We start from the raw sequence: 12,139 nt of genomic DNA on the forward strand, positions 1-12,139 counted from the left end.
TTAATGTTTGCTTGGAAACACACACCTTCTTTTGGTTGCTGCTGACGGTTAGTAGGAAAAGTTTACGGCAAGTTGTGTACCTTCTTGTGTTCCTTATCGGGGAAAACTTTGTCTGTCTGTCTGTCGGCCAAGTAAGTAGGTACCAAGAAGTGCCTGTACCTGTGTTGAAATAGATATTTCCGACAAAGTCGACGACGACGACGACAGGAAGTGGTAGAACATTTCAAAGTTTCGATTGTGCATACTGAGTATTTCATTAGCAGCAAATCCAGCACACGCCACACATGTGGTCCGTGTAAGTTTGCTGGTTGTGCAGTTTGCAGTAGATTTAACGATGCGAGAAATCGCTTTCCAAAGAACAACTTTGAAAAGAAGTTATACTGATGGTTGATACTTGGATGATTTGAATTGAAAGGATTAAGTCGTAAGACGATATTGAACGTGATGAAGTTCGAGTTGAATAAAAACAGATTTTTTTTACAAACCATACTTAAGACTTAAGACTTAATCTAAGCCTAGAAAATAATTGATTCTTTTGAAGAAGTTAAAAAAATTCACTAATTTTAAAATCCATTGCCTAATTGTAATTTTATGAACCGAAATTGACAGCATTTTTTGTAAATTTTGTATTTTTTTTTATTTTTGTATATTTCTGTAATTTATGTTATTTTTGTAATTTTTGTCATTTTTGTATTTTTTGTAATTTTTATAATTTTTGTAATTTTTGTAATTTTTGTAATTTCTGTAATTTTTGTATTTTTTGTATTTTTGGTATTTTTGGTATTTTTTGTAATTTTTGTAATTTTTGTAATTTTTGTAATTTTTGTAATTTTTGTAATTCTTGTAATTTTTGTAATTTTTGTAATTTTTGTAATTTTTGTAATTTTTGTAATTTTTGTATTTTTTGTAATTTTTGTAGGGGAAATATACCCATTTTAATCACTCTAAGCCGTTCGACCAATTCTCATCACTTTTGCCGTTTTCCGCTATTAAATCAACATATTCAGATGTATCAACAATGGAGAGTTGCTTGCTCACTTTTATTTGAGCTATTTATTACTTTGGAACAGTCAAAAACACTTTATGAAAGCTGTAATTTGTGATCAAAGTGCTGATAGGCCGATAATAGAAATGGGCTGAAAAAGGGTATAGTTCCCCTAATTTCTGTAATTTTTGTAATTTTTGTATTTTTTGTATTTTTGGTATTTTTTGTAATTTTTGTAATTTTTGTAATTTTTGTAATTTTTGTAATTTTTGTAATTTTTGTAATTTTTGTAATTTTTGTAATTTTTGTAATTTTTGTAATTTTTGTAATTTTTGTAATTTTTGTAATTTTTGTAATTTTTGTAATTTTGCAATTTTGTAATTTTGTAATTTTGTAATTTTGTAATTTTGTAATTTTGTAATTTTTGTAATTTTGTAATTTTTGTAATTTTTGTAATTTTTGTAATTTTGTAATTTTGTAATTTTTGTAATTTTGTAATTTTGTAATTTTGTAATTTTGTAATTTTGTAATTTTGTAATTTTGTAATTTTGTAATTTTTGTAATTTTTGTATTTTTTGTAATTTTTGTAATTTTTGTAATTTTTGTATTTTTTGTAATTTTTGTAATTTTTGTAATTATTGTAATTTTTGTCATTTTTGTCATTTTTGTCATTTTTGTCATTTTTGTCATTTTTGTCATTTTTGTCATTTTTGTCATTTTTGTCATTTTTACCGTTTTTGACATTTTGATGAAGTTGGAGTTGAATAAAGTAAAGTAATTTTAGTAATTTTAGTAATTTTAGTAATTTTTGTAATTTTTGTAATTTTTGTATTTTTTATAATTTTTGTAATTTTTGTAATTTTTGTAATTGTTGTAATTTTTGTAATTTTTGTAATTTTTGTAATTTTTGTAATTTTTGTAATTTTTGTAATTTTTGTAATTTTTGTAATTTTTGTAATTTTTGTAATTTTTGTAATTTTTGTAATTTTTGTCATTTTTTGTAATTTTTGTTAATTTTGTATTTTTGTAATTTTTGTAATTTTTGTAATGTTTTTAATTTTTGTAATGTTTGTAATTTTTGCCATTTTTGACATTTACATTTTGGTCATTTATGTCATTTTTGCCGTTTTGGACATTTCAGTCATTTTGGTCCTTTGGTCATTTAATCATTTTGATCGTTTTGGCCATTTTGATCATTTTGCCCATTTTTGGTCATTGGTTGTTTGGTCATTTGGTTATTTTTGTCATTTTTGTATTTTTTGTCATTTTGTTTTTTTTTTTAAATTTTTGTCATTTTGTTTTTTTTTTAATTTTTGTCATTTTTAACGTTTTGGACATTTTTGTCATTTATTTAATTTTGGTAATTTTAGTAATTTTGGTAATTTTGGTCATTTTATTCACGTTGGTCATTTTGGTCTTATGGTCATTTGGTCATTTTGGTCGTTTTGGTCATTTTGGACATTTTGGTCATTTCAGTAATTTTTGTATTTTGGTAATTTCGGTCATTTTGGTCGTTTTAGTCATTTTGGTCAATTTCGCCATTTTGGTCAGTTTTGGTCATTTTGATTAATTTGGTATTTTGGCCATATTGGTCATTTTAGTAATTTTGACCCTTTGATTATTTTGGCCATTTTGGTAATTTTGGTCATTCAGGTCATTTTGGCCTTTTCAATAATTTTGGTCTTTTTGGTCTTTTGGCCATTTTGGTCATTTTTGTCATTTTGGCCTTTTTGATTATTTTGGTCTTTTGGCCATTTTGGCCATTTTGATCATTTTGATAATTTAGACCATTTTGGTCATTTAAACCATTTTAGTCATTTTAGCCATTTTGGTCATTTTGGTAATTTTGGTCATTTTGGTCATTTTGGTCCTTTTGATCATTTTGGTCATTTTGGTAATTTTGGTAATTTTGGTAATTTTGGTAATTTTGGTAATTTTGGTAATTTTGGTAATTTTGGTAATTTTGGTAATTTTGGTAATTTTGGTAATTTTGGTAATTTTGGTAATTTTGGTAATTTTGGTAATTTTGGTAATTTTGGTAATTATGGTAATTTTGGTAATTTTGGACTTTTTGGCCATTTTGGTCATTTAGATTATTTTGGTCATTTTGACCATTTTGATCATTTTGACCATTTTGATCATTTTGACCATTTTGGCCATGTTGGATCTACGAAGTGTCAGTTGGACTGGCAACACTTCACAACCACGACTACTACGATTTTTCACCACAAGATAGCAACCCTGATCGCCAGCCGCAACAGCTTCCTGCGATCAAACACAACCCTGCGCAACGCTACGGCCGCACAACGGCGCGACGAACAACGACGAAAGACGACGACGAAGAGGACGAGTGAAAAAACCGCCATTTTGCGAACACAGTCTTTTTTCACCCTCGGTAGCGAGAACACGTAGTTTTTAATTAGAACACGTAGTTTTTAATTAATTTTTTGTAGTGCTAAATCCGAGTGCGTTTACTTTTTTACCACACCCACGGCCAGTTCGAACAATCCAGTTACAGTCCACCCGTGAGTATTCCGCCGTTTTCCGTGGGGCCAACGTGCCGGCCCGAACAGGCCATTTTGGATATTTTGGTAATTTTGGTCTTTTTTGTATTTTTGTTTTTCTGTATTTTTAATTTTTTTCGTTTTCGTTTTTGTGTTTCACTCCTAACTTAACAATGACGACAAAATTAAGCTAATCTTACCCGGGAAGTCCAAATCTTGATCTTATCCGAGACCGATATCGTTTTGGACGTCTTCATGTTGCGGCTGCCAAGTCACGACGACCCGCGCGTCAACAACAGCTGATCTACGTCACTTTATCTCTCCACAACTCTACTCTACACTGTTTTTGTTATCTTGATTCGACGTTGGTTTATATTTCTCTCTTTTCTCTACACAAGTATTAAGGAAAGCTGCAACAGTGTTAGTAATAATTGAATGAATCGTACACACAAAAAAAACGCAAACAAATCAGTCTGCAAAAATAAAAGTGCCAATCTAATCACATCTTCATTCTTCCTATTCTTCCTTTTGTTTTCCTTTTGTGCTCGTCACGAACACAATGCGAATTCGAACAATTGACTGAGCTGAAATCACCTCTCACCAACACACACACGCGCTCACAAAAAGCTCAATTTTCTCGCTCAATTGAGTTTGATTACACTTTGCACGCGGGGCCAAGTTTTTCTTCTTCGTCTTAGTTCAAGTTGTCACACGGTCTCCAGTTTGCGCCTTAAAGGTGATGTGCATCGTCATACATAACAATCTTCTTCAGAGGGGCACCAACACACCAGTGTGAATATCAATTACACACAGTAGACTGCACTTGGCACGAACCAATACATGCGCTGCGAAATCGTTAGAAAGACTCACAAATACCTTCTTCTTTGTTTTGCCTGTTTGCCCATTCAAGAGTGTGATGAATAATAACAGGCACCCGGTGTCAATCGAATTGACCATTTAATAACCACACCAATGGGGCATTTAGGAGACCTCTTCTTTTCGATTTAATTTCCCCAGAGTCAAGGTCAACAACCGTCGTAATGGCCAAAACGAGTTTTAGAAGGAAAAATTTCAAGAATCTCGCCCCCCTTCTTTCGTTATCTCGCGTTAAATAAAATCGATAAACCGAAGCCTAAATCTCCCGCACAAAAACAACACCTTTGCTCTGGTGGGGCGAATGACGAAGTTTTGTTTCCAGCAGGTTCCAGGTAAGCCAAACTGATAACGGTGTTTTTTTTCTCCCTGTTTCCATCACACCAGTTTACACTCAAGTATGGTGGTATGAACAGGTGGATAAAGTCACTGATGGAAATAGCAGTAGGAAATTTTTTAAAGGGAGGACACATTTAACATTAATGTTATAAATTTAAAAAAAAAATAGGACAAACATTATAGCTTCTATTTTCAAATAAGCCTTTTCTAGATGTTAGTTCTGCTTTCTACAACGAACTAAGCTGTTGAAGAAGAAACTCTTTTGATGGACCTTTTTTTCGTTTTTAAGCGTGTATAACACATTAAAATTTGGTTGGGAAGGTCACTCGAAGGGATTCACGATCAGATTGGAATGTTGATGTTGATATGAGGAATTTAACGCCTTTCCATGTTTTAGGTTTGTAACTGACCAGCATATTAGGCCAATACAAATTTTATTTATTTATTTTTATACGCGGCGGAAACTTTCGACTATTTTTATTTTGGACTTATGATCTGAAAAATAAGTAACATTTTCTGAAAAAAAAACCATGAACTTTTGGTGTCCATACAAACTTGAGAGCTGTCCCTACAAAAGTACGATGAAAACGTTCAAAAACCCGTTCTGGAGAAGGTATTTTTTATCAATTTGGTGTTTTCGACGAAGTCGTTGGTTCTGAATCAGATTTTTCAGAAAAAAAGCATACTACACAGAAGAAGATTCCCCATTTTTTTTTATTTCGCTTTTTATTAAAAAAAAATCGATTTTGACCAACTTTGAGCCCTCATTACAACACCGAAAAAAGTGCTTTTTGCTCACTTTTTGTCACTAAAATTTATTTCCAAAAAGCGCAATTTTATATGTTTTTTGGGGACATAAAATGCCATCTTTTCATAAAGTTCCAAAAAAGCCTTTAAACAAGATATAATTTTTAAAAATACCTGATTTTTCTGAAAAAAAAAGAAAAAAATGAGTTCTAATTTGCAATCAAACAGTATTGTAGTGGCATTGTGAAAAAGTGCACCATTTTCAAATTATAGACATATTTAGGCAACTTTTTTGGAAAATTTGATTTTTCTTATTGTAAAAAAGAGTGTTTGACCATTTTGATAACAATTACTTTTGTAGAGCTGAGAAAATTCTCTAACTTTTTTTAACTTTATATAACTCTGATTTTTGACATTTTCTAAAGCTGGATATTAAAATTTCAATTATTTTTTAAGAGGGTAGAAAGTTTTTGGTTTCTCCAATTCTCAGACCATTTGTTTTCGAGATATCGGTTATCAAAAAACGAAGGCTAATTAATATAAAAATCATTTTTCCCTGTTTTTTCTCTTTGCATTTCAAAAAGTAAAATTTAGAGAATTTTCTCAGCCTTTCGAAAATATTTTTTTTACTGGGCAAACTATTTAAAAAAAATCCAATTGAGCCTTTTTCAAAAACGTTACTGTAAAATTGATTTTACGGGAAAACGGTGCACAAAAATGATTTAAAATTATAATTACATAAAAATTTTGTATTTTTTTACCTTTTTTCAGCTTTTTTTTTGGAAAATCACTATTTTTTCGAAAAAAAATTTTTTTTGTTCAAAATTGCCTATTTGACTATTCTTTTTTTTTTTTTTTTTGAAGAGATGGCCCCTAGAACGCATCTAAAAAAATTTTTTTTCAAGTCAATGTTTTGTGTCAAAAAGCGATTTAAAAAAATCAGCCATTGTTGTTTAGGGCTAAGATTTTGAATTTTTATAATCATTTTTGTAAAACCCGAAAAATAGCTTCTTTGGCCTTACGGAAGGCACCCAAAATGTTTCAACCATATTAAAAAATACAAAATTTAAAATTTGAAAAAAGGCTCATTTCGTAGAGAATTGCTTCTCTTCGATTTTTTCGATTTAGTTATATTATATTAGAGGAACTAAAGTACCAACTTTTGTTGGCATGCATTGAATATGCATGACGGACGTTTTCAACCCTCTACTGCCCATTTTTTCGATTTTTTTTTATTTTTTCCGTGTTTAGGAGGCTATTTTGAGCAACTTTTAATCTACGTAATACTTTACTTCTCTTGTTTTATGTTTTTCTTGTTTTATTTTCTGTACTTTAATTTGTATTTATCTTGATTAGTTTATGTTTGTTTTTGGTAGTATTTGGCCTATTCTACCACCTCCTATCATTACATTTGGCCTTTCTAATTTTGTCATGTTCACAGCAAAAAATGTAGTAAAACGCCTGCGTGTAATAATGGTTTGTGTAGAGAATTTTATGTAATATTACATAGTTTTCATAGAACACATTTCGTCTTTTTGCCTAACACCAATTACGCCCAAATTGTGTAATATTAACAACATTTTTAAGTAATATCGCATATGCGTGTTTCCTCAAGTTAAGCTGTCAAATTTTTTCACCATCCGCAATCAAATCAAAACAATGCTAACCAAATTTTAGTGGTGCTGAGCAAAGTGACGAAAAAATAACAAGTTCTGTGGCCAAGAGCTGCCGTTAAGGATGTTCGCCATCAAAAAGAACCTTCCGGTGCGGTACATCTTCTTCTTTGGCATCGACATCAAGTAAGTACTTCCCTTCGCTCTTCCTCGTACCACTGAGTCGAGATTTACAATTTTGTTCTGCTTGCTACACGCAGCGCCTAGATCGAAGAAACCCAGATCAATCCGCACCACGAGTTCAAGGAGAAGCTGGTGTCGTCGTGCAAGTCGACCGGCTTCAAGGAAGCGGTCCACCAGAGAGGACTTTATCGCCAACTCGGAGAACGCTGCGCATCTGTTAACGGGTGAACTGGACAACCGACCCGAAACGGACCTCGAGGTAAACAAACTGCGGGAAACGACAAGAGTGAGGACGGCAAGGAGGACGAGAGCGTTAACAACACGACGACCCAGAGTGCGCTGGAAACGGCCATACGACGAGGACGGTTCTCCCTGTCTTCGTAGGCCATCCAGTACCCAGTACTGGGACGAATTCCTGCTTGAGCCATACTCATACGCGCGGGACATTGCAAAAAAAGTCTGCCTCCAAGAAGAAAGTACGTGTCTCACAGCCATCAAATTGAACCCAGGTAATGTGCTTTGTTTTGCTGTGATTTGTTTTATGTTTAAATTTTGTGAGGCCGATGTTAACAGAAATTTTTAATCCTGGATGTTGTTGTAGGTCGCTTCGACGCCCAAAGCCAAAGCCATCGAGGACATTGCGAACAAGCCATCGCCGAAGCGCAAACGAAAACTAAACGATTCCGACAACGTGTCGACGCTGGATCTGGAAATCGTCTCGCCGGTGCCCTTCCACACCTCCGTAACGGTGGCGCATCCTGCCACGCTCGAAATCGACATGCGAGCGTGTCGAACACGCTGCAGTTGCGCAACATTCAGGCCTCAAATATAAAGTTTGGCTTCTTCGGGCTCGGCATCATGTGCGACGGCATCGTCAAGAACCTAGAACCGGAGCCGGAGTTCGGTAACTGTGGAATCATGTCGGCCAATCTACGCCCCGAGATGACCGGCGTCGACCAAGAACGTCGCAGGACATTGCTGAAAAGATCATCTTCAAAGAAGGCCGGTACCAGGAAGCACAAGTAAGCTTAAAACGGGGACCTCGCGCAACCCGGATTATAACTTATTTCTTTTGTTACGGCCAAACCCCCAGATTGAAAGCTCCAAGAACCAGACCAGGAGGGCACGATGATCATCCTGACCGGCGGCGAGCGGTTGCCGTCGAAGAGACCTTTTTCGAAGCCATCTCGTGCAACTCGGTGAGGTGGGCTACCTCGGTGAGGTGGGCAACGTGATCAAGAAAAACCTGGTGCTGCAGATGATGATTTACAGCGTGATGCTGGCCGGCATAGCGAAGAGATTGTAAGATTCAGTGATGCAGCATGCAGCCGCGACTGTGAATGTAAGTGAAATTGACCCTCGGGACGGTATCTGCTGCTAGAGGACTCCCAGAACAAACGTGACCTGAAACTTTTGCTGCGTGATCTGCGAAGTGTTCAAGTTTTTCATCCAAATCGTTTTGTTTTTTTTTTCTTTTTTTCCCAGGATCAGCACGGATCTCGATTCATCCATCAAAATCTGGAATGGGAAATGGTGTTTTCGAGTTCGGCGTCATCCACAAGTACTTCGCCGAACAGAAGCAAACATTCACTCCCAGCTGCCTTTGATGGCCCCAAAAAGCATTCTGGGCAAGCAGCAGCAGCAAATCCTTCGCGAGTTGGGCGGCCAGCATTGAGTGCGTCGATCCGGTCGTGCTGCAGTGCATCATCGGTTACGGATCGCGATTGCAAATTGCTCTCAGTTGTATTTAGATGTGATTGCGGTCGTTTGGGCAAAATTGTACCAGCAACAAGAAACCCGTACAAACGGATGTCCAAGCTGGCCGCCGGGAAAGACAGCGCATCGCCAACACTCGAACTTCACTCTGTAAGCCGATCAAATGATTCGGAACGACACAAAGTTCAAGTGTTTAAGAGAAAATTATCCGCAATAAATCAGATTGAGAATAAATATTTCGTTTGTTTATGTTTGAAATGACATTTCTAGGTAGAAACCAATTCGATATCTATCCCTGGCCCAAAAATGGGCTTTGTGTAATATTACACATTTCTGGGTGTACATTCATGGATGTAATTTTAAGCGTTTTTTTTCACAAAGGTGATGTGCATGCTTTTTGATGCGATTTTACCATCAGATTTTTTTCTGTGTTGTTACAGTCACTTTTTCAATTTTTTGTTTGTTTTTCACATTTTCTGCTCTAGAACGGCACCATTATCATTTAAATTGTAAAATGCGTAGAGGCATAGTCTGGGACACTACAAAAATTACTGCATACTTCTTTTTACTTAAAATATTGGAAATGTTAGTTAAAAACACAGCCAAAGGTGACCCCTAAACAACTATTATTTTTTAAACATTGGTAAAGTCACAAACTAGTCAAACTTAAAACACTAAAATTTTCTAAAATTTTAAGTCTAGATGCGGAGCTGGGGGTTTTAGAGGGTTAAAATCATTGTTGTAACAAGGGGATTTTTTTCCGTGTCCTCAAGTTGATCTTGAAAAGTTAAAAGCGTTTCCTAATAGTAGTTTATGCAACAAGTTGCAAAAAGAGGTTTTTCAGCACGAGTCGTACATTTATCCAACGAGGTTCACCGAGTTGGATAAATACGACGAGTGCTGAAAAAACAAGTTTTGCACCGAGTTCCATACAACATTTTTTGCAATTTCGAAAAACACCCATTGAGTGAAATTTTAAGTCGAATTTTCATGTATTTTGTCCATAAATCGTTTAAATCAAAAAAATGTTGAGAAGTGTTACTTTTCGAAACAAGTGCTGAAAAGTTCAGCTTTTCAGCACCCATTTGAGTGCTGAAAAGTAGAACTTTTCAGCATTTATTTTGAAAAGTGTTGCTATTCGATTCTGTTATTTTTGGTACAGAAAAGTAGGCTATTTCGTCGTTCAAGAATGACAGGAAAGGTAAGTAGTTTCACGACGGAATTGCAAAAAAGATTTTTTTGTAAGAAAAACTTTTTTTTTGCAACTTTTTGTAACAGTGCTGAAAAGATCACTGTAGCTCTAATTTGAGTGCCGAAAACTTCTACCAAAAAAAATATCATTATCAAGTTTTCATAATATTTTCAGATTTTCCCATAATATTTTCAGATTGGAATTTCAAACATTGTATAAATCTCGCAACCTTTTAAAAAACTGTGAGAACATAGCAGATATATTTTCGGGAATTTCAGGGTTGTTTGTCGTCAATTTGGATTCAAATGTCGTCTGGAAATACCATTGGAAAGGTTTTCAAAGGACTCTTAAACTCAGTTTTGTGACCATTTCAAAGACCTTTCCGATTAATGATAAAGTATTAATATCAACTAAATTTCTTGCTGTGGAGATTCAAAACTCTTTCGTAAATTTTAAGATTTCCCTACTTATTATCAAAAAGCATCTAACTCAAAGAAAATCTCGATCAACCCAAGGTTATACGAAGCTGAACCCCTTCGCAATAACTCCTTCCAAGTTCAGTACAGTAAAGCCGTTCCAAGCTATTATCCACGTCCACGACGTTCGGACCGCTCATCGCAAAGGTGCTAATTAGTCCCCGTTGCACGGTGGTTACGGTGCATATCTATGTGCGGCGACACGATGACTCGAACGCAGCTAAGTGTTGGTGTAACACGTTAACCTCAACCTTGCGAGAGATGTTATCAATTGAAAATCTCCAGTCCAGTGGACCGTCGAATCTGGGTCTTCCCGCGGCACCGAAATCTCTTTCGAAAGCTTCCCAGCGTCAAATTTTCCTCGGATTTTCTTCACCACAACTGGTCGACGGCGGCGCTTTCATAACAGCTCTTCGGAAAGCCGACAAAACTTCCAAGTCTTCTTCACAAGCCACAGGTAATTCGAAACTTGGCCATTTCTAAGGCCTTTTTTTAGGGGTCTGGTGAGCGCTTCTTCGTCTTCTTCTTCACATACAGACACACACGCGCGTTGATTCACAACTCTCACATGTGCTTCTTGCCCGCCGCTGTGTTTGTGTGTCTTTGGCCCCAGGTTGTGGTCGGTAATTACAGCTGCCTTTTCCGCGCAGAGGTGTTTTTCTTTCTGTTTTCAAATTTATGCAACCAGGTCGTAACACGTCACTTGGGACGGCCCCGAAAAAAATCCAGCGACAAAATCACATTTGAACTGCTTAATACTAATTGGATTCGGGCAAGGTCGTTCCTGAGTCACCACGACCGAAAACACACAGACTTCTTCCTGGAGCACTTTCACCTCTACGATACGCGGAAAAGGTCCACCGAAAGCAGCCTTAGCATAGCTCCAGCGATTTCGCACGCACTGAAGGTTACCCGAGGTCCCGCCGACCTTCCCGGAAGCTCCCGTAGACCCGCGAAGGGGATACCTCGACAAAGACACTCTCGGTGAAGACGCGACGACGCACGCGACGCCGGTAGCAGGTTGAAACTCGACTGACTGAAATCGAACGGCGGATGCACATACGACGACGACCACGTATTGAAGAGAGAGCGCGTCGATTCATTGGTGTGGGTCAACCCCAACAGGAGTAGGGGAGGGGTCCGTCCACGCGAGGGGGTTATTTTTGTGCAATAGCCCCAACGAAAAGGCCGTATAGCAAGGAATGTGTGTACACGATCAATGAAGTCTTGTCTACACGACCGCCACCACCACCACAGCTGAACTCAACGGCGAGATATCGCACCGCGCGGACCAATTTTTTTCATTATTATTTCCTCTCAACTCTCTGTGTACAACTTTGTGTATTGTGCGGGGTGGTAGCACCTTAACAAGCATAACTCATATCGTCCAGTCAGCGGCATTTGAAGAGTTCACACACAGTTTGTGGCTCTGTGTGTGAGTGCAATCAAGTGTAAGTACATGCTGGGTGCGATATCACCTCGCGCGATACCGCGATATTAGCACGCGGCTG

General features: G+C 36.4%; 1 protein-coding gene across 8 annotated transcripts in view; it reads right to left on the bottom strand.

Moving 5' to 3' along the window:
- Nucleotides 1-12,139, bottom strand: part of LOC6035139 (active breakpoint cluster region-related protein) — a 112,792-nt gene that overhangs the window by 68,979 nt on the left and 31,674 nt on the right. The window contains exons 1-2 of one of the 8 annotated variants that reach the window (XM_038248164.1): nucleotides 11,594-11,706; nucleotides 3,690-3,899 (exon numbers count right to left, since the gene is read on the bottom strand). The exons of 2 other annotated variants lie outside the window; for them this stretch is intronic. In XM_038248164.1, coding sequence (XP_038104092.1) covers nucleotides 3,690-3,746 — 57 coding nt within the window. In that variant the 5' untranslated portion in view covers nucleotides 3,747-3,899; nucleotides 11,594-11,706. Of the gene's footprint in view, nucleotides 1-3,689; nucleotides 3,902-11,530; nucleotides 11,707-12,139 lie in introns of those variants that run through there. 5 more of the 8 variants (XM_038248161.1, XM_038248160.1, XM_038248162.1 and 2 more) reach the window with 5 other exon arrangements.

The sequence above is a fragment of the Culex quinquefasciatus genome, chromosome 1, assembly GCF_015732765.1.
Source record: "Culex quinquefasciatus strain JHB chromosome 1, VPISU_Cqui_1.0_pri_paternal, whole genome shotgun sequence".
In the NCBI taxonomy this organism is placed as follows: Eukaryota; Metazoa; Arthropoda; class Insecta; order Diptera; family Culicidae; genus Culex; species Culex quinquefasciatus.